The 23,960-nt window shown below is 43.8% G+C and overlaps 1 protein-coding gene across 2 annotated transcripts in view; it reads left to right on the top strand.

The window, feature by feature from the left end:
• ARRDC4 (arrestin domain containing 4) overlaps positions 1-23,960 on the top strand; it is a 71,685-nt gene that overhangs the window by 34,107 nt on the left and 13,618 nt on the right. Inside the window, exons 3-4 of one of the 2 annotated variants that reach the window (XM_044279435.1) lie at positions 228-291; positions 21,178-21,325. In XM_044279435.1, coding sequence (XP_044135370.1) covers positions 228-291; positions 21,178-21,325 — 212 coding nt within the window. The remainder of the gene's footprint in view (positions 1-227; positions 292-21,177; positions 21,326-23,960) is intronic. The other variant, XM_044279436.1, reaches the window with a different exon arrangement.

Here is a 23,960-nt window from a genome sequence, read left to right as displayed (position 1 = left end):
TGACCATATCAGCTCTCAAGTCACTACCAGAAAAAAACTGATTATTGCGGCTTTTTTTTGACCTTGTGAGTGTCACATGAGGTTTAGTGGGATGTTGGGATGCATTTTAGGAGTAATTGCTTAGATTTTTCACATTTGTACAAAGCTCCTGCCGTCAAAACTAATATTTTTTCAATTAATATATGTGTTTTAATTCAGTTCACATTGACCTCTATTGTTTCTTGTAGGTGAAACCCACATGTTTACAGCTGGGAATCACAAACTTCCCTTTCATCTCCAGCTTCCTAATGGGTAAGTGTATTCTAAAACATCAAGCTGGAAGTTATATCCACTTTGTTCTAATGTCATTTTACCCTTTTGAAATATTGGATGTCACAAAATTGTCCATACTATGGGTATGAGGTACTGTGCATGGCTGTGTTTGTTTCCCCCTGTAAGCTGTGCTTGGTCTTTACTAGAGAAACACAAGGTCAGCCAATTATAGTCATGGGCCTGATTTCTCCCGTGAGTGGTCAAACATGGACAATGGATGTCTGCAAAATAGAGGCAAAGTTAATTTGTTTTAGCTCGCTCTTGCCAATTTAAAGAAATTAAATCAAAATCTGAGAAACAATACATTAAAATGGCATGGATATGGCATGCTTACCAACCTGAATCACAAGTAGTGCCTATGAACTTATCACACCTCAAAAAATGAATAAGAGGTAACTTAAACAGACCTCCAGAACATACATCTAAATGAAAAAGACAGAAACAGAACTAAATAAACTACAGACCCTAAACCATTAAATTGATAAAGAGCCCATTTGTACTTCTAGACCTCCTAAATCCCTAAACTAATGCAGACAAGAGCCTCCAAGAAATAAAATAAAAAACGCTCCACTTGACAGCTTAAACACACCCCATAACCCAGACCTGCTAAACAATATACAGACCCCAGACCATTCCATACCCCAGAATATATGCCTTAATAAAAAAGAAACACAAATGTATTAAACAAATTCAGTAAAAAAAAATACAGACCATAGACCTAAACCTCTAAGCTAATGTACACCAGACACCCCTAAGTAAAGACCTTAGTCCCACTAAGTAGATACCTACCCCCTTACTAAATTCAGACCCAAGACCAGACTCTGTAAATACTCAGCTATGTTTGTACCTGACTCTTACAAGTCTCTGTAAGCCCTGAGAGTCAATGCAGACTACTGTACGTCTTGAGTTCATGGTGTCAGTGCAGCTGTCGGATTTCTGACGGGGGAATGTCTTTGACTATTGCTTCTTTGTTTTCATTTTTAAACTGTCATACTATGCAGAACCTTCATATGCATATGTCAGTATCTCTGTGTGAGTACAAAGTCATGTATGTAAGTGTTCATGTTGTAATTGTGTGTGTCAGTAAGTCAGTTTGCATTATGCCGTATATCATTAAGTCAGTGCACGTTAGAAAGTGCAGGTCATTACGCATTCATGTCGCTAAGTCAGAGTATGTCAGTAAGTGTAAGTAAATGCATGTGCCAGTCAGTTTATATGTGTCAGTAATATTGTATTTCAGTCACAGACACCCCAGGCTGCTATTATCTGTTTAAGCGAGAGACTAGAGAGACGGATCTTACAATTTTGAAGCCAGAGGTGGATTGGCCATAGACCCTACAGGGAAATTTCCCGGTGGGCTGATGCCCCAGGGGGCACCCATGTCCTCCTCTCTGCCGCTGACCGGGTACATAATGAGCTCTCATTAATTAAGTAATTAATGCTGTGAAAATTAGGTACTCATGAACCTGGCCAGCGACCGCACATGCCCTCCTAATTCCTCTTAAGCCCCCTATTCCATAGACAACCGGAGGAGGTGAAGATGGTAGCTATTGATGGCCACCACAGAGGGACAGCTTTTGCGGTAATATATTGTGCTACACTGTTATTTGGTTCTTCTGGTATGGTATTTTGCTCTATGGTATTGTTGACCCCGTCTACTTGTGTTGACCCCGCCTTCTATTAATTTGGACCTTCCTACAAAATGGGGCCACTTTTAGTTCCTTTTCCAGGGCCACTTTAAGTTCCCAGTCCACCCCTGTTTGAAGCATATCTGATATTTTACTGTGGCGTACCTCTATCTTTTTATTGGGTATAACATGATTTTCTCTTCCAGTGTGTCAGTAAGTGTGTTTGGCATGCCATGCATTAGTAAGTAAGTCTACTTTCACACTCGCTTTTTGTGTGGATCCGTCATGGTTCTGCACAGACGGGTCCGTTTAGATAATACAACCGTCTGCATCCGTTCTGAACTTATCGGTTTGTATTATCTTTAAGGCTACTTTCACACTTGAGTTTGGTGCGGATCCGTCATGGATCTGCACAAATGTATCTGTTCAGATAATACAACCGCATGCATCTGTTCACAAAGTCAATGGGGGACGGATCCGTTTTCTATTGTGCTATATTTTGTCAATGAAAACTCAGTTTCGTCAGCCAAACTGAGCCAAACTGATGAATTCTGAGCGGATCCTCATCCATTCATTCATTATCCATTTGCATTAAGGGCAAAGCTGACCGGTTTTGGACCACTTGTGAGATCCCTGAACGGATCTCACAAACGGAAACCAAAACGCCAGTGTGAAAGTAGCCTGAGTGTGTGTGTCATGCTGTTTCTCAGCAAAGTGTCAGTTAGGCTACTTTCACACTTGCAGTTCAGGAGCCGATCCGTATGGTGTCTGCACAGACAGATCCACACCTATAATGCAAACGATGGTATCCGTTCAGAACGGATCCGTCTGCATTATATTTCAGAAAAAAGTCTAATTTGTTAGTCAGACGGATCCGTCCAGACTTTGCATTGAAAGTCAATAAGGGACGGATCCGTTTTAAATTGCATCATATTGTGTCAACGTCAAACGGATCCGTCTCCATTGACTTGCATTGTAGGTCTGGATGGATCCGTTTGGCTCCGCACGGCCAGGCAGACACGAAAACACTGCAAGGAGCGTTCAGGTGTCTGCCTGCTGAGCGAAACGGAGGCGAAACGGAGCCATACTGATGCATTCTGAGCGGATCCTTATCCACTCAGAATGCATTAGGGCAGTACGGATCCGTTCGGGGCCGCTTGTGAGAGCCTTCAAACGGAACTCACAAGCGGAACCCCGAACGCAAGTGTGAAAGTAGCCTAAATCATGTGTTAGGCCTTATTCACACGTCAGTATTTTGATCCATGATTTCCATCAATGATTGTGAGTCAAAACCAGGAGTGGAGTCTACAAAGAGATAAGGAAAGATCTGGACCTGTTCTGTGTTTAGACCTGCACCTGGTTTTGGTTCATAATTAGTGCTGATCAAGCATCAAAGTGCTCGTGTTCTCTGGTGCTCGAGTAGAACACATCGGGATGCTCGGGTGCTCTACTGAGCACAATGGAATTCAATGGGAGAACCCCAGTATTAAACCAGGTACCCCCTGCTCTGAAGAGGGGAGGGTGTCTGGTTCATAGTAAAAGGTCAGAAATTGATGGAAACACCACTGAAATGGTTCGGGAACAGCATGAGGATGTCTGGATGCATCTTGGACTCCCAGGTCGCTGCTGGGAACGATGTTGTTTGAGTAGTACGCCACAATTTTGATAAAATCGATTTTAGAGGAAAAATTGTTAGGAAACATTCTTTCCTGTATATTTACTTGTATATAAAGTGCAAGTGCTGCCAAAAATTACAAGGAAGAGGCACTCCGATACAACCTGTATATCACATAAAGGAGGGTCTCATTCACATTGTGGTACAATTGTTCAGGTAGTGGGACACCTACACTCATAAAGACTATGCACTAAGTGAAAGGGCTGCCAAAAAATACAAGGAACCGGCACTACAATACACCCTTTATTACACATAAAGGAGGGCATCATACACACCCTTGAAAAATTATGATTGCTGGCCTGCTGGTGACCGTCAAAAGCATTAGGGGTGAGGGCCTGCTGCTGATCTGACCATCTAAAACATTAGGGGTGAGGGTCTGCTGCTGAGCTGACCATCTAAATAAATTTGTGGGCAAGGGCCTGCTGCCGAGCTGACAATCTAAAAAATTTAGGGGTGAGGGTCTGCTGTTGAGTTGACCCTCTGAAACATTATGGTTGAGGGCCTGCTGGTGACCCTCAAAAACATTATGGGTGAGGGCCTGTTCTATATTTTTACGGAACCGCGTACCGGAAGGTCGGCGCCGCGCTCTGGAAATGCGGATGCGGACAGCACATAGTGTGCTCTCCGCATCCATTCCGTCCCCATAGAGAATGAATGGGTCCGCACCTGTTCCGCAAAATTGCGGAAAGGATGCGGACCCATTTGCGGATGTGTGAATGGAGCCTTAGTGTTCTTCTAAGAACTGGAATGAGTTCTGAATGGAGCATGCTGGGAACTGTAGCTTCAGAATTGCTGGAGTGCCGATGGTTGCTGACCCCTGCCTTAGGAAGTTAGCTTCTTTCGTGCAATGTCAGTTGGTCAGTGTATGTCAGTAATTCAGTGTGTCAGTAAGTGACCCTATGTTCCATGCAGTGTGTGAAGAGGTAATTGTACACACCATAATATAGATGAAAATCCGGATCTACAGGAGAGACACCATGTCAGCTACCAGTCAGTGAAGATTTACAGTGAAAAGGGTTGATCTCTGACAGGTCTGACATAATGCAAACATCCCAAAGAGGTGATGAGCTAGCCGTACACATACACAGCGTCATGCCTGGTTTAACTGGGAATTTACTGGTGACAACATAAGCAGCAAGGTAAAAGTGCAAAATACAAAAACCTAAGCACACTATCAGGAACAGGCGAACACTCACTTTTAGAATGGGACAAGTGTAAGCTACTGCTATACCATCACTTATAAACTAATATTATCGCCATACAATGGCCGTATAGTGATCAGATGGCAGGTTTATCAGGCAGTACAGCACAAGCAATATACATATCAAATAAAGAGGACCTGTCACCTCTCCTGATCCGTTTTGAAAACCTTTTTTTTTCTTAGTGAAATACTTTTGGGAGGGTCCTTTCAAACGGTGGGGTGGAGGGGGTTGCTTTTGTACTCGTGTAACTGTATCTGTTTCAGAAAAAAATGGTTGAAAACCAACATGGCTAGTGTAACAGCATTTGTGACCCAGATTTTCTAGGGCCTGAATGGCAATTCTGACAATTTATGTGGCAGTAATGGAGAGGATGCATCTGTAGACAATTTTTCAGATTTGTTGTATGGGACTCTAGGAAAGCTGGGTAGTATGTGCGTGTGAGTGGAAAGCACATTAGTTGTTGGATCGCTATATGTTATACTGTGTATATATAAAGCAAGGGTTGCAGGAAATCTTGGTAACCACCATCATAGGAGACGTATTGAATGTCACTGGACTTTTCTAGAGCCCTGAATATCAGAACTGTTTTTTACAGTACTGGACCAGGAAAAAGTATATTTTGCACGGATGCTTTGTGTCCGCCGCTGCCTTTCTCCTTTCTACAGTCACAGGTGCTCCAAAAGGCATCTGCGCTCATTCTCGACCTCTTCAAGAGCCAGCTTGCACAGTTACAAATCCTTCCCCAACCAATGGCTCCTAATGCCTGAGTTTTAGGTTGTAGTCTTTAGTTTACCAGTAAAGATGCTATCTTCTGTCTGACTACCCATGTACCAAACTCTTGCCTGACAAGATTCTGATTATTCTGATTTCACTCCCCCTGTCTTGACCTTTGCTTGTTTCTCATATTGCTCCATTGCGCCTGCCCTGACCTTGGACTGTTTATCGGATAAATTTTTCTGCTGCCTGCCCTGATCTTGGTCTGACTACCTATATTGCCTAACCCCTCCATGCTTTGCACCAGTGTCTCTGATCCCAGTGGGTCAGCTGCCAACTACATTAGGACTTCCATCAAGTGGAATAGTAATAAAGGGTGAAAACCAGGGACTGCCAGGTTAACGCTCTTAGAGCGAGCCCAAAGCTAAACTGGTTATCTCAGGGATGCCCAACCTGCGGCCCTCCAGCTGTTGCAAAACTGCAACTTACAGCATACCTGATAGTCTACAGCTATTAGGGCATGCTGGAAATAGTAGCTTTGCAACAGCTGAATGGACGCAGGCAAAGCATCCCTGGGTTAGCTGATGCAGTGGGTCCACAACCCCTGCCTGTTACAACATGTATCCACAAGTTCACAACTATTCATCTCTAGCATTTAAGGCCCTAAAAACAGATTATGCACCACCATGGGTGATATATTGGATATCACCCTTTTCCAATAATATACATAACCAGATTATATTGAGTAATCTTTTTTCTGGATGAAGGACTCATGTGTCATGGAGACTTGTGTCCAGATGAGGTGTAGAGTGAGTCCTTTTGTCTGCAGCAACCTTCTTGTGAAATTTCCTGACCTCAGTGCTGACATCAATATGCCCTTTTTTACTGCGTTTATTTCCCTAAAATGGGGGCAGTCTTAGAGTAATGAACACTAATATTACATCTGATATGGCAGGTAACAGATGTGAGGCACAGAGGGGAGGAAAGGAGAGTACCCTTTCACCAGGAAGAGTGAGGAGTGGTGACCCCCTAACTCACCTGGCTGCCCTGGCTGCCCTAGATGGGCTGCTAACCCGTACACCGATCACGTGCCGTGTCCCTGGCTTACCCTAGGTAGTGAATAGGGCGATGGGAGCACTAGTCCTCACCACTGACACCTAGGGTAACAACAGGGAAAGGACAAACAACACAAACACCACAAACAATCCCTGAAGGGAGACAACAAACAGGAGAGAACAAACAGGAGTGAACCGGAGATCCGGCAGCTCCAGTTCCAACAGCTCCACAGCAACTCTAACTCCATCAGAGGTCAGAACAGAAGATCTGGAAAGAAGGTCTATATCTGGCAACAGGGGAAACAGAAAGGGAGAATATATAGTAGCTGGGAGCAGCTGACAGAGAACAACTGAAAGGAAAAGCTACAGATTCTTAACTGGGACAAAAAGGATCGCAAACCTAAGCAGGAAAACCTGGACCAGAATCCATTCCCACCACTAGGTCATGGAGCAATCTCTTGAAACCAAGCGAGTAGCCACCCACTGCGACCTACTGACCCCAGGCACAACAGGGTCAGCGATAGGTCGTGACACCCTTGTGACAACTAATCATACTACCTGACACACAGGGAGACTGGAGTCTGGTCTCACTGTATCACAGCTTCGGTCTTGGGCATGAGAAGGTAGAGGTGAGGAGGCTACTTGCACAAGCAAGACAAAAAGAGGGAGGCAGAACCAGCTATGAGCTCCACCTAGAGCAGGCAAGTGGCACAGGATATACCACATTGCATTAATTATGCAATTTAACAGCAGCGGGCCGGATAGAAGAAGGGTAGCCTGGGAATCCCATTCTGTGACCTACCAGACTGACTCACAAAATATTTGCCTATTCCAGCAGATTACCAATCCAGATGCTTGTAATTCAGGTTAGTTTAAACTTCAGTCTGGCGGTGACATGTGAGAAATACAGACAGATAGCACAGCTGGAACATGGATGTTTGGATCCCTTCTTAAACTACAAGAGCAGAGTTTGAATGAGATGGAGATCAAATTTATAATGCATGTAGTTTGTGTAGTGTAAATTGGTAACAAATCCTCTTTAATCATCTTAAAAGAATAAATATGTTTTTGGCACTCAAGACTAGCACATAGGGGCACATTTATTAAGACCAGCGTTTTAGACGCCGGTTCTACTAAAGCCCCATAGCTGGCGGAGGATCCATTAGAGTTATGAAGAGGCGCAGGCCTCTGCATAACTTTGGCGCAACCAGCACCAGTTCTAAATGTAAGAGCTTCTGAGCTGTCTTACATTTAGACCATTTTCTACGCCTTAGGCGTAATAAATGATGAATGAGGCGGCCTGCTGGCCCGTCCTCTTCCCCGCCCATGCCACGCTCACAATTTTAGACCTGAAGTGAACGGGGAAAAGTTGGAGATAAGGTTGGTTGCGTCACCATCTGCACTTGACATACGCTTAATTTAGTAGTTATGGTAAAGTGGAAAGATTTGCACCTGTTCTGTATTTTTGACCCAAACCTATTTTTGGCTCACAATAACTGATGGGAATAACTGACCAAAAAAGTGAAGTGTGAACTTGGCACAATTTAAAACCCAAAATGAAGAATACATTGCATTAATAATATCAAATAAACAAAAATCGGTACGGTAATTACAAATAAAAATAGATGAAAGTTAGATAAAAATACATAATCATGTATTGCAAGAATAGATATATCCATGAAGTCCAGGAAGCAATACGTTGAGTATGCCATAAGTTCATCTATTCAACAATAGAAATATTCCTTTAAAGGTTCCATGGCAATTGGATTAGCTTAACAAACCCATAGTTATAGTAGTAAATTAGAATACAAATCCATAATGGTACACTGCAGTTCATCAAGCCAGTAGTACTGCAGATATAATAGATGGCGTGATCGCTGACAGTATTTCAAAATAAAGTCTCAATTGACTGTATGTGATAGAAATGATTGGCAACCCACTGTTACATAGTCTATACCACTTGCCCAAGGCCCTCCTTTGTTTTGCAGTGAATATTTTCAAATGCCATCTCTTCTTGTCTTACATTCAAGTTTTAGGTTGTCACAGCATCCTGTATATACAAGAGAGCTAACGGCTGCGCAGTAGAGATGTTTGCTCTTGAAATTGCACAAATAATAATATGAATTTCAGTATCAAACTCCGTCATTAAAAAAATCCCTGTCACACGTCGTTTGCCACTGTCGTGTGAATGTAACCTTATAGGAACCTTAGATTGTGAGCCCCACTGGGGACCGCGTGATACTAATGTCTGTGAAGCGCTGGGGAATAGTTCAGCGCTATATAAGTGAGTATAATAAATAAATAGATGAACTTATGGCTTATTATTTATTAAATATCAATCAGCGATATGTGCAAGGGCCCTGCGTGATATTACGTTAATAGCATCCTAAACTCCCTGGATAGAGTGAGTGTTGCAATACATGACTATTTATTTTTATCTACTTTTATCAATTTTATTTGAAATGACCTGTTTTTATGCTTATTTGATATTATGAATTCATGATTTTTATGTAATATGTTGTTCATTTGGTATTTTTATTAAATTATTTATTCTAATAAATGAGCTAAAATGCAAACCATGGGGCACATTTATTAAGACCGGCATTTTAGACCCCTATACCTAGCGATGGCTCTGCCGGAGTTATGAAAAGGTACTGGCTTCCTTACATCTAGACCTTTTTCTACGCCTAAAACAACCGTTGAAAATGATGAATGAAACAGGTCGGCCAGCCCATCCGCGCCCATGCCACACACCCTTTTTTAGACCTGGCGTGAGTGGGGAGAAGTCGCAGATTGAGGAGCAAAGGCGTATTTCTGTTTGATAAATGACTCCCTATGTGCTAGTCTTGTATTTGTTCTTTGCACCTTTTTTGGTCCAAGGGTACAGGATCTCTCTTGAGCACTTGTCTATCGCACTAGTCCTAATTCACATTACTGCCACCAAATTATCCTTCTAGTTTAATCACCTACTACTGGTAGGTCTCCTTTAAAGAGAATCTGTCAAATCCGGCAACTCCTGATAAGTACCTTAATACCTGTACAGAACATCTGCCGCTGACTTAAAGGGGTTATCCGATTTCTTTGATATTGATGACCTATCATCGATATCAGATCAGCGGGGGGAGGGCTGCAGACTCCCATCATCAGCTGTTTGCAGAAAAGGCAGCACTTGTACTCGCTGCCTTCTCTTCGTTTTTACCTACTCGCCGTCGCAACTGCAGAGGTGAACAGTCTAATTGCAACAACGCCATCCCATTCACGTCAATGGGACGGCTCCTTCCTATCCAAGTGAACAGAAAGGGGCCGTCCTTTTGAAGTGAATCGGACCACTTAGATGTAGTTGCAATGGCGAGCAGGTAAACAGAGAAGGCAGCACTGATTGGTGTGGGTTCCGGGTGTTGGACCCTCCCCAATATGATATTGATCTATCTTGAGGATAGGTCATCAATATAAAAAAAAAAAAAAAGGGACAACCCCTTTAACTTGTATGTCAGTATGTCAGTATGCCCCCTTATTTCCCGTCTGTGTGCCCACAAACAAGCCATGGAATGCATTAAGAGGACTCCTGTGCAAGTGCACATAATGAAAAAAACAGTCATTTGTCGTAAACACATTTTTTATATTGTTTTCTGCAGAATATTCAGCAATCCTCACATGCTACAATGCCATTTGTCAATACGAATGTACAAATACACACTGTGTGTGCTCAGTGATGGAAAGATTTAACCTCTCTCTTTTCATTTTAAACTGGGATGAAAGCTGTGACTTGTCATAAGGAAATAGAAAATACTAAAACTAACGGTGAACATGGAAACATCAAAGCTTACAACTGGATATAAACCTACAAGTGGCACAAACATAGTCCTCTGTATAGTGTAACAAATAGAATTTTACACGTCCGCACGTTTTCTGTGCCGAAATGTTCAGAAACTATTTTTGTACGTTAGTTACTAGGCATACTGCATGTTTCAACTTGTCCCATCCACATTATCGGCCATATGTACTCACTGTGGTGCGGTTGAAAATAGAGAAGTTGATTAGCTGTCCTGGATTGTCTGCTTTTTAACATCAGGTCCAATATATTCAGTAGTACTCTTCATCCTTAGGGCTTGTTCACACGACCATGCCGTGTTTTGCGGACCGCAAATACAAATGTATGATGCGGGTTCCGCCGTATCACATACCTGGCACCCGGCCTCTATGCCGGGGCGCTGCAATCTGCCAAACTGTGACAATTTACTCCTCAGGTGCCGCACCTGAGGGGTTAATTGGCGAGGATCGCAGCACCTTGTCATAGAGGCCAGGTGCCAGGTATGTGACACCGTCGGCACCCGCATCCTACATTTGTTTTAACAAGTTCATTATTAATGCTGAGCGAGCATGCTCGGCTCAACTGCTGTTCGGTTCGAGCATCGCTATGCTCTGCACATGGTGGTACTCGGCCGAGTACCACATGTGCTCGAGCGCCATGCTCGAGTCTCCTCCTTACATGTTTCGTGGCTGCTATGCAGCCAATAAATGTGCAGGTAAGTACTGCCCTCACTGTAATGCCAGTAGCCATGTTGGCTACTGGTATTACCGTGATTGGCTTGCCGGAACCCGATGACACATGTTCGGCTCATTTGTAGTCAAGGAGAGCTGCTCTTAGAAAGGGACAGAGAGTGTAGGGAGTGTAATTGCAATCTATTTAGTAGAAAAACGTTTCAAAGACCCAAAAGTCCTTTTAAGAACTATTGTGTGTGGTGGCGGGCTGGCAGCAATATAATATAGCCATCAATTTATTTTCCCCAGCATTTTCAATACTTTTTCTATAGAGGGTGTCTGCAGTGACTTGTGACATCTGTCCAATACCTTCTGTGTGTCAGGGCCAGAGATAGGAAAAATATAAGTGAAAATTACTATATTTTTTCCTTCATTTTTAATACTTTTTCTATAGAGGGTGTCTGCAGTCACTTGTGACATCTGTCCAATACCTTCTGTGTGTCAGGGCCAGAGATAGGAAAAATATAAGTGAAAATTACTATATTTTTTCCTTCATTTTTAATACTTTTTCTATAGAGGGTGTCTGCAGTCACTTGTGACATCTGTCCAATACCTTCTGTGTGTCAGGGCCAGAGATAGGAAAAATATAAGTGAAAATTACTATATTTTTTCCTTCATTTTTAATACTTTTTCTATAGAGGGTGTCTGCAGTCACTTGTGACATCTGTCCAATACCTTCTGTGTGTCAGGGCCAGAGATAGGAAAAATATAAGTGAAATCTAATTTCCTTTTTCCATACTTTTACGTACTTTTTCCATATACTGTGCTTGCTGTGAACTGTAACATCCATGCCACATGTTGTGTGTCAAGCGTGCATATAACATTTAATATGAAGAAGGTGAGCATTAAGGGACGGGGAAGTGGCCGTGATGCTGATGGTGCACGCAGAAGCCATGGCACTGGGCGTGTTGAAACTGTGCCTGCTGCCAGAGAAAAACAATCCTCCACGATATCTAGCTTCATGTCCCAGTATGCAGGGCGTCACAGGACAAAACTCTAGAAGTCAGATCAGTGCGACCAGGTGGTCAGTTGGATTACAGCAGATAATGCTTCCAGTCGGTTAAGCACCACCCTGTCTTCCACCAAGTCCAATCTCAGTAGCCAAGAGTCTGGTCAACAGACTCCTCACCATGATCCTCCTTCCTCCCACCATGGAGAGTCTGGCCAAATAAGTGATCCCACACTCGGAAATTCCAAGGAGCTCTTTTCATGGCCATTACTTGATTTGGCCCTCTCGCCAATAACACTTTAAGAGGGACATGAGATCTTGTGCCCTGATTCCCAACCTCTTGAGCATCCACAGTCACAAGAACATGACGGTGGGGAATGGCAATTAGTGTTTAATGAGGTGGATGATGATGATACACAGTTACCAATTTGTCAACCGCAATTAATGTCTCAAGAGGTTGATGAAGAGGATAAGACACAGTTGTCAATCACTAAGGTTGTGGTTAGGTCAACAAATCAAGAGGATGATCAAAGTGAGGAAGTGGAAAAGGAGGCGGTGGATGATTTGGTCACTGACCCAGCCTGGGAAGGTGGAAAGCTGAGAGAGGACAGCAATACAGAGGGGGAAGGATCTGCAGCATCGCAACAGGCTGGACAAGGCAGTGGGGTGGCAAAAGGGAGAAGGTGGGCCACACCAATCAGGCCCGCAACTGTTCCACGGAGCACCCCCTTGCATAAATCTCCCTTGCCAAGGGGTAGGTGTTCCGCAGTATGCACTTTTTGAGGAAAGTGATCACGACAAAAGAATAGTAGTTTGCAACATGTGCCACACTAAAATTAGTCGGGCGTGAACACTAGCAACCTCACCACCAGTATGATCCGCCACATGACATCCAAGCACCGTAAAAAGTGGGACGAATGCCTGGGTCCTCAACCTGTGTCTGCGGGTCACACCACTGCCTCCTCTTCCCCTATGGTACGTGCTGGCCAATTGCCTGTTGAAGGCACAGGCAAGGATGCCTCCTGCCCTGCACCTGGACCTTCGCAAGCACCATCAGCGACCAAATCCACCTCCCTGTCCCAGCGCAGCGTCCAAATGTCATTACCCCAGGCATTTGAACGCAAGCGCAAATACCCAGCCACCCACCCACAGGTCATAGCATTAAATGTGCACCTTTCAAAATAACTAGCCCTGGAAATTTTGCCATTTAGGCTTGTGGACACTGAGGCCTTCCGCAGCCTGATGTCAGCGGCCGTCCCGCGGTACTCTGTTCCCAGCCGCCACTATATTTCAAGGTGTGCCGTGCCCGCCTTAGGCCCCTTGCAGACGAGCGTGTCCAGATAAGGTCCAGATGCGTCCCTGGTGCATTGCGGCAAATCTGCGCGAGTAGGTACGCAATTGCAGTCAGTATTGACTGCGATTGCGTTACGTTGTTCAGTTTTTATCGCGCGGGTGCAATGCGCTTTGCACGCCCGTGATAAAAAAACTGAATGTGGTACCCAGACCTAAACTTCTTCACTGAAGTTCAAGTTTGGGTCCGGTGTTGTGTAGATGTAATTATTTTCCCTTATAACATGGTTATAAGGGAAAATAATAGCATTCTTTAACCTCCTTGGCGGTATTCCCGAGCGTGACGCAGGGTTAATTTTCGCTGCTAGGGGCGGTAACCCCGAGTCACGCTCGGGGTAACATTGCTGATGTCCCCTCTCACCTTCTGCCGGCGATCCGGCGATGTCATCTCCTGTGTGCGCCGGCCGGCATCTGACTTCCTGGTTCCGTTCCCTGCGAGCAGCAGCTGCGCATTGGGGGCGGAACTGGGCGGGAAATTCAAAAAAATATAAACACTAAAAGTGACACAGCCTCTTGTTCATTCTGACTTTATATGGAAGGTGGTTGAGCAGATTTTTGTCAACCACCAGACGCCATCAGTAGCTGTGAACAGACCTGGACATCGTGCTGTTGACGTCGTCAACCCAGAACGCCTGACTGGTCGTCACTTTATCGACTTCATCCCGCCAACCGCAAAAAAGGCAGCACCTACCAGGATGTGCGTGGTTTGCTGCTCAAAGAGAGATGGCAATAGAAAGAAAGTCCGAAAAGAAACCAGGTTTCATTGTCCTGATTGTGAAGTCGGACTTTGTGCAGTCCCATGTTTCAAAATTTATCACACTCAGGATGTTTATTGAATTTTCTGTGTTTGACAAATTTCATTATTTTTATTACATTATTAAATAAAATTATACTATTTATTAGATTATAATTCATGATTTTGTGTTTGAAACTTTATCACATCTAGGATGTCTACTAAAGTCTTGTTTGGTCAGGTTTAAGTAAGTAATTACTAAGAATTGCAAGCCTACAGTACATAACACCAAATTTCATGCAAAAAAACACTTTTGGTACAAAATTCCTGACATAATCATACTGCCAGGGAGGTTAATACAGAATGCTTAGTACAAGGTCAATTGAGGGTTAAAAAAATAAATAAATCACCTCCTCCAATTGATCGCGTAGCTGCCGATCTCCTGTTCTTTCTTCAGGACCTGTCAAAGGACCTGTGGTGACGTCACTGAGCTCATCACATGGTGCAATCACACGGTCCATCACCACAGTGATGGACCGTGTGATTGGACCATGTGATGTGAGGTCACCACAGGTCCTTTAGCCGGCAGCTCATGATTAAAGAAGTAATAAGAGATCGGCAACTACGCAATCAAGAGGAGGAGGTGAGTAATTTTTTATTTTTTTTTAACCCTCAATTGACCTTCTACTAAGCATTCTGTATTAAAGAATGCTATTATTTTCCCTTATAACCATGTTATAAGGGAAAATAATACAGTGAATAGACTGTCATCTTAGCAACCATACATGAAAATCGCACCGCATCCGCACTTGCTTGCGGATGCTTGCAATTTTCACGCAGCCCCATTCACTTCTATGGGGCCTGTGTTGCGTGGAAAACGCACAATATAGAGCATTCTGTGATTTTCACGCAACGCACAAGTGATGCGTGAAAATCACCGGTCATCTGCACAGCCCCATAGAAATGAATGGGTCCGGATTCAGTGCGGGTGCAATGCGTTCACCTCACGCATTGCACCCACGCGGAAAACTCGCCCGTGTGAAAGGGGCCTTACACAAACATCTGTCCCGAAAAGTCGCACATGCCGTGACCAACACAGTTAGGCCCCATGCACACGGCCGTGTTTCACAGCCGTGTGCGGGCCGTGGAACCGCGGCCTGGATCCCTCCTGAGAGCAGGAGCGCACGGCGTCACTGGTTGCTATGACGCCGTGCGCTCCCTGCTGCCGGCACAGTACAGTAATACACTGGTATAGATCATACCAGTGTATTACTGTATTGCGGCGGCAGCAGGGAGCGCACGGCGTCATAGCAACCAGTGACGCCGTGCGCTCCTGCTCTCAGGAGGGATCCAGGCCGCGGTTCCACGGCCCGCACACGGCTGTGAAACACGGCCGTGTGCATGGGGCCTTACTGGAAAAGTCCACTTAAACACGGACACATGGACAAGTGCATTTGGCCAGGGATGTTACATATTCCTGACAGCACACTGGGGGAACATTGTGGAGGCCGGGAGCGAGTCGTACCATGGGTGGCACAGGTGCTACAAACACCAAGGATTGCAAGCACTAATTCCATCAGGGTTTCCACCAGCACCTACATTAGTGGCTCCAACCCCCACTTCTCCTCCTCCACTTCCACCTCCAAATTATCCACGTGCAGCACCAATCGACCATCAGCCGGTAGCTGGAAGCAGTGTAGCGCTGCAGTGGGCAAGCGTCAACAGGCCGTGCTAAAGCTGATATGCTTAGGGGACAGCTGTTGCATGGGATAAGAGACCAGACTAAGCTGTAGCTCTCACCACTCAACCTACAACCAGGCATGGTTGTGTGTGATAATAGTTGTAACTTGGTGGCGGCTTTGGAGCTCGGCAAGCTTACACACATACCATGCCTAGCCCACGTCTTAAACTTACCTAGCCCACGTCTTAAACTTCTCAAAACCTACCCCAATTTGCCTAAGCTACTGGTGAAGGTGCACTGCGTGTGTGCACATTTCCGCAAGTCATCAACAGCTTCAGCCGGTCTGTCAACGCTGCAGCAGCGCTTTAACTTGCCAGCTGTTGTGTGACGTGAGCACGCGCTGGAACTCCACGATCCACATGTTTGCTAGGCTTTGTGAGCAGCAGAGGGCAGTAGTGGAATACCAGCTGCAACATGGTTGTCGCCTTTCCAGTCAGCTTCTGCTAATCAGAAACGAAGAGTGGGCATGGATGCCTGACCACTGTACGTTTTAAGAAACTTTGAAAAATCAACACAGATGGTGAGCGGCGATAACGCTATTCTCAGCGTAACCATCCCACTTCTGTGTCTACTCAAATGCTCGCTGCTCACAATTAAGGACGACGCTTTGCATGTGGAAGAGGTGGAAATGTGGGAAGAAGACATTACACAGGGTGATAGCCAGACCACCCTCCGTCTGTCTTGTCAGAATAGGACGATAAAGAGGAGGAGGAGCAGGAGACGGTTGCCTCCACTACATAGGGTAGTACCCATGAAAGTTTAATTCCATCTGTTCAGCGTGGATGGGCAGAAGAGGATTAAGAGGATGAGGAGATTGAGAGTGATCCTCCTGATGATGACAGCAAAGTCTTGCCTGTTGGTACTCTGGCACACATGGCTGACTTCATGTTAGGTTGTCTTTCCCGCAACCTGCGCGTTATACGCATTTTAGATAACACGGATTACTGGGTGTTCGACCCCCGCTACAAAGAGAACTTCTCATCTCTCATTCCTCAGGTGGAGAGTACGAGAAAAACGGTGCAATACCATCTCCATCTGACAACGCTGGCGGCAGAGTCCGTACTTCCTTGGGCAACCGAGGAGGGGAGACAGGGGGGGGAGACAGGGGGAACCCACAGTAGTTCCAACAGAGGCAGGGCAACACTCTCCCATGCCTGGGACAGTTTCATGACACCCCGCCAGCACCCTCACCCTGATGCGTGGCCTAGTGTCACAAGAAGGGAAAAGTTTTGGAAGATGGCGAAGGAGTACATAGCAGACCGTGTCAGCATCCTCAGTGATCCCTCAGTGCCTTACAACTACTGGGTGGACGAGCTGGACACGTGGCACGAACTGGCGCTCTACGCCTTGGAGGTGCTGGCCTGCCCTGCCGCCAATGTTTTGTCTGAGCGAGTATTTAGTGCTGCTGGTGGCATTATAACCGATAAGCGTATCTGCCTGTCAACTGAAAATGCTGACAGGTTGACTCTTATAAAAATTATCAAGGCCTGGATTGCCCCAGACTTTTCGACTCCACCAAAGGAAAGCGGATGAACAAAGGCACTTTAAATGTGTTATTTAATGTAATCAATACACTGTATTCCCATGCACCCCTTCCACTACAAAAAAGGGTATATGGTTAAATCTTAATTTTCACATCCTCCTCCTCCTCTTCCATCATATCAACATGTTTATTTGTCGCATGTAATCCCCTGGCATATATGTCCTTGCATATAATTTTTTAAAGGTTCAGCTCACCTGCAGGCCCTCGCATATCATATAATGTTTTACAGGGTCAGCTCAACTGCAGGCCCTCGCATATAATGTTTTACCGGGTCAGCTAACCTGCAGGCCCTCGCATATAATGTTTTACAGGGTAAGCTCAACTTACACCAAACAAGTAGCCACGCATAAATAAGTAATGAAAAATATACACTCTTTATTTAACACACAAATTACAAAATATAATGATATCAATGCGGTTAAAAACAGATCCTAAGCAGTAGCATATGGTCGGTCAAACATCAACACAGCAGTACATTCATATGAATATTATCACTGTTATACCACACAAAAGCCCCAGTATATCAATATGACTGAGGCCCCTCAAACCTGTCCCATGCAGTACTAACACTGTAGAAAGTGCCAAGTGGATAAAACACTAAATAAAGATATACAAAACCACCTGCAGGCATATTATCAATCTTATTCCACGCAGAGGCAAAAGTATATCGATAGGACTAAGGCCCCTCAGACATGTCCCATGCAGTAGTAACACTGCAGAAAGTGCAGAGTGCACGGTGGGTAAAACATGAAATAAATATATACAATACCGATCGCAAGCTGATGTGACCTCCTGTCATGGTCTTACCTTCTTGCTGTTCTCCTTCGTTTGACATGTGCTGGCGGCCATCTTGGTTTCTGGGTTTCTTGTAGCCTCCCACCCTGCGGCTTCTCCTTCCCACTGGGAGGAGCTGGATGCCTAGCTCATATATATAGGAGGTCTGTGGCTTCAGTTCCTTGCTTGGTCCTCCTGTGTTCACATGCTTCTAAGACTGCTGCTGCTTCTGGTTCCTTATCCTGGCCTCGTCTGACTACCCCGCTGGTTCCTGATCCTGGCTTCGTCTGACTACCCTTCTGGTTCCTGACCTCTGGCTACGCAAGACCCTGCTTCGGTTTAGCCATCCGTTTGGACTTTTGCTTACAGCTTGATTTTCAATAAAGCCTTCTTATTCCCACTTATCTCTTGTTGTACGTCTGGTTCATGGTTCCATGACACCTCCAAAGACTCCCTGACGCGCATTTTGCTTGATGGCTTCTTCCAGGGGTCAGCTCAACTTCAGGCCCTCGCATATAATGTTTTACAGGGTCAGCTCACCTGCAGGCCATCTCATATAATGTTTTACAGGGTCAGCTCACCTGCAGGCCCTCACCTACAATCTTTTACAGGGTCAGCTCACCTTCTGATGACGACAGCGAAGTCTAGCCTGTTGGTACTCTGGCACACATGGCTGACTTCATGTTAGCCTGCCTTTCCCACGGCCCTCACTTACAAGTCCAGTCTCAGTAGCCAAGAGTCTGGTCAACACAATCCTCACCATGATGGCACACTGGGTGAACGTTGTGGAGGCCGGGAGCAAGTGTACTCATTCCAATTACAGGGCCTCTTAAGAGTGCTGTATTGTTTTTTTATCGTCACTACCTCCCCAAGTCTTGAGTGGGTTATTGCCACGCGCCTGCTGCCTTCCTTGGACGCTTGTGCTTTAATAACTTGTCCCACCCTCTCTGGGTGGTTCATAATTAGGAAATAAAAGTGGCAAGGCAACAACAGCCAATTAGATTTCAGCCATTGACCTCCCTTGGATGTGGTAGCCCTTTCTCAGGCTCCCTCTCTGGCATCAAACCCTGATTCCCCGTTACCCGTGATCACCATGGTAGGCGCAGAAAAGAACATCGAAAGTTGATAGGGCAGACATCCGAATGGATCGTTACCGTCACAGGGACGTGCAATCGCCCAGAGGTTATCTAGAGTCGCCAATGCGGCAGCAGGCCCTTGCCCCTAATATTTTAGATGGACAGATCAGCAGGCCCTTGCTCCAAATGTTTTTGAGGGTCACCAGCAGGCCATCAATCATAATTTTTCAAGTGTGTGTATGATGCCCTCCTTTATGTGTAACAAAGGGTGTTTTGGAGTGCCGGTTCCTTGTAATTTTTGGCAGCCCTTTCACTTAGTGCATAGGCTTTATGAGTGTAGGAGTCCCACTACCTGAATTATTGTACCACAATGTGAATGAGGCCCTCCATTATGTTATATACAGAATGTCTCGGAGTACCGCTTCCTTGTAATTTTTGACAGCACTTGCACTTTATATACAAGTAAAAATACCTAAAAGATTGTTTCTTAACAATTTTTCCTCTAAAATTTTTTTTTTTTTCTTGTTTTGTGTGTATTATTCTCAGTCTGTAAAAGTGGTGTACTACTTGGACAACATGGTTCCCAGCAGCGACCTGGGAGTCCAAGATGCATTGAGGTATCCTCCCTATGCTGTTCCCGAACTATTTTGGTGGTGTTTCCATCAATTTCTGACTTTTTCCTATGAACCATGTACCCTGCCCTCTTCAGCGCAGGTGGTGCCTGGTTTAATTCTCGGGTTCTCCCATTGACTTCCATTATACTTGGGTGCTCGGTAGAGCACCCGAGCATCCCGATGTGTTCGGTCCGAGCACCCCTGCACTTTGGTGCTCGATCAACACTATTAATAGATCCCAGGTTCTAGCCCCTAAGGGGGGAAATAGTTATTAAATAAAAAGTTAAAAATAAATATTAAGTTTAAATCACCCCCTTTCCCAATTTAACATATAAAATATATGAACAATAAAAATTAAACATATTGCCTTGTCCGAAAAAGTCCAAACTATTAAAATATAAAAAAATATCTCCTATGGGCGAACGCTGTCGCCGAAAAAAAAATAAAAACCGTGCGATTCACCATTTTTTTGTGACCTTGTCCCCCAAAAAAATAGGGTAGGACTTTGCTATTATGGGCTGGACGTTCCATAAAATGCAGAATGCACGCAGCTTTTTTTGGTGTTTTATTTTTGGGGTATTGAGTATCGCAATACTTTTTCATGGTATCGAAATTTTGGTATCGTAACAACCCTATTTATAACTGAATTGGTCCTTTTTTAAAAGCAGGTTTTGGAAATGTTCTTAAAAATGGTAACAATTTGCATCTAAAATTGTACTGCATCTAAGATCCAAAAACAAATGAATAAATAACATTTACAAAATTATGCCAACATAAAGTGGACATATGGGAGATATAAAGTAATAATTTTATGAGGTACCGTATTCTGTCATAAAAGCAGAGAAACAAAAAATTGATAATAAAAAAAAAAAAGGGGGAAAACTTTGGATTTTTTTTTTTTTAGAAATAAAAGTATATCTACTCAAATTTACCACTGTCATGAAGCACAATGTGTCATGAGAAAGTAAAAGCGTTCCAAAGTTTTTTCCACATGAAGTGACAAATGTCAGGTTAAAAATGTCTGTGTCCTGAAGGGGTTAAAGTGAATGGGAATGGAAAGAGTGGCTAATATTATTTACATATGTAAAGTTTTTGGAGATATGAATTGAAAATGTGTGCAATAAAAGTAGCGATCACTGGCAGGGGGTAGATTGGCCATTTTTCTAGAGAATATGTCAAAATGACTCAATGACACAAATGCATAGCGACTGTAGATCTTATAGATTTATTGTCACTTTTCTACCCTGTTTCTCTTTTTGTCACTTCTAGACCACTGGTCACCTCTTTTACTGGTAAATATGGCAGGGTGCAGTATCGGCTCACTGCTGTTTTGGAAAGACCCCTAGTGCCTGCTTACAGTGTCCACCGTGAGCTGCGCGTCAACAGCCGCATTGATGTCAACTCTCCACCACTTCTTGTAAGAAACTTTATTTTCCTGAAATCCTTATTTTTCTCTATTATGACTCCATGTTATTTGTGTTTACCTTCCAATGGCAAGTACTTTTATATGTCTGCAGTTGGTGTCTGCGCTGGTAATGTATGCAGGTGTGCCAATTTGTTTTATTAGCTGTACATCACGCAGCCCCATTTACCGCAGAGCCTGCATTTGTAAGGCTTGCAGTCCTAAACGTGAATAATGACAGCTGCAGAAGACATAATTATGGGAGACTTATTATTAATCCTTGTAGGTCTGCTATCTAACGCAGACCATTATATGTCACGTATCCATCCATTTTTCATGCCATTTTCTACCACTAAGTAAGTGTATGCAGCTGCTGGCGGAATCCTTTCAGCTATCATGCCCTAATGGCAAATTGGATCACATTAAAGCATTGAACTCCATAATGACTGCAAATACATAGTATGGCAGGGAGGATCAGAGCATGAGTAACAACACAGTGGTGAGATGTGGAGCTAATGAGCTTTATTCTTTTATCTGCGCCCATTTTATCAAAATAATATACAATTATACCTTGCACTTTCATGACAGCTATACAGGAGCCTAATGGTTCAGTATTTAAATATGAATGATATCATCACAGAAAAATACTCTAGCAGTTGAAGCTGATTTTAAGCAACACCAATTTGACATAAAATATCCTGGAATTTTTTTGGGGGAAATAAAAAATATAAAAGAGACTTATATAACTTCACAAACTCCAGGACTTTTAGCCATTCCACAGTGCCGATACAAAGTACTCGCCCCCTTGGAATTTTTCATTTAGTATTATGTAGCAATATTGGATTGAATAATATATATATTTTTTTTTTTACTCTTCTGAAAGAAAAAGAAGCTAAGCTTCTAAGACCCCCAGTCGTAATGGTCATTCATTATCCCCAGGGGAAACGCTAGCCAGCTATACATGTAACAGTACAGTAGTACTACTTGCTGGCCACTCACATAAATGGCTGTCCACATACTACATGAAAGGAAAGTTCCATCAGATTAAGATCTTGGTTCTTGTTAATAGTAGGCGACTGCAAGCAGGGCAAACCGTGTTTATGGTGCCTCTATGTGGTAAAATAAAATTACAAAACATACAAAAATATATTTCTCCTCCTTTCTCATGATTTTATGGTGCCTCATGTGACAACTAAAAATGAGCAGTCCTAGGAGATCAACCATGACCCCCTCTTCCTCCTCACTGTCCTGTGTCTGTAAGACAACTGGCTGGATCAGGGGCTTCCCTCCTCTGCCCTGTTTGCAGGAGGATAAAGTGTGTTAAGCCCCACCCCCTTTGCTATGCCCTGCCCCCTCAGCTGACATAGAAGAGATCAGTAGGAGATTCACCCTGTTGGTCTCTAAAGAATTTGATCCTGGCACAATGAGGGCAGCTATATTTCTTGTTTACTTTTAGCAGGGTTTTTTTTTTTTTTTTTTTTTTTTTCATGTGAAATAAAAGAAATCTGCAAAAGGGTCTACCTTAATAACAACATGTGCCGAAAACTATAGCACAGCTGTGGATATTACAACCTTTCTCCATTACCCTTTATAAAAACCGTTCAAGCTTTGTCTAGTGACATTGAGATTGTTACAAAACCAATCAATTCTTTTTTTTAAATTTATGGACTCCATGCACTACGGGTATGTGCGTCCATGTCGCAAAATATAGGACATGTGTACTATCTTTGGTCACATCTTGAGGTCAATGGGTCCGCAACGTGAGGCAGAGTGTACGCTGCCGGTGTCCATGTTTTGCGGATCCGCGTTTTGCAGTCCAGTAAACTGACATGGTCATGTGAATGAAACCATACCCCTTGAACTTTTCCACATTTTTCTACATTAAATCCACATACTAGGGTCCATTCACACGTCCGTTTTTTCTTTCCTGATCTGTTCCGTTTTTTCAGGAACAGATCAGGACCAGATCTGGACCCATTCATTTTCAATGGGTCCTGGAAAAAATCGGACAGCACAATGTGTGCTGTCCGTTTCCGTTGTTCCGTTCCGCATGTCCGTTTAAATATAAAACATGTCCTATTCTTGTCCTGAAAAATCGGATCCTGGTACAATACAAAGTCAATGGATCCGCAAAAAACGGATGACATTCGGATGTCATTCCGTTTGTCATCCGTTTTTTGCGGATTCCGTTCCTGGAAACACATAACAATTTTTTTATTTATTTATTTTTTTTCAATTTTTTTTCAAAGAAATCCAAACAACTTTATTTGATTATTGAAATGTATACATGTTTCCGTTTTTTGCGGATCCGCAAAAAACGGATGACATACGGAAACATTTTCAGGAACAACGGATCCGCAAAAAACGGACCGTTTTTCAGGATGAAAAAAAACAGGATGTGTGAATGGACCCTTAAATATATTTTATTGGGATTTTATGTGATATACCAACACAAAGTAGCAAGTATGGTATGTGTTTAGTGAAAAGAAAGTGATACATGGTTTTCAAATCTTTTTTCAAACTAAAAATCTGAAAAGTGTGCTGTGTATTTGTATGCAGCCCCTTGTACTCTGATACCCCTAAATAAAATCCAGTGTGAGCAGTTGCCTTCAAAAGTCACCTAATTAGTAAATAGTCCACCTGTGTGTAA

The sequence above is a fragment of the Bufo gargarizans genome, chromosome 2, assembly GCF_014858855.1.
Source record: "Bufo gargarizans isolate SCDJY-AF-19 chromosome 2, ASM1485885v1, whole genome shotgun sequence".
In the NCBI taxonomy this organism is placed as follows: Eukaryota; Metazoa; Chordata; class Amphibia; order Anura; family Bufonidae; genus Bufo; species Bufo gargarizans.
This window is presented reverse-complemented; position numbering and strand designations above follow the sequence as displayed.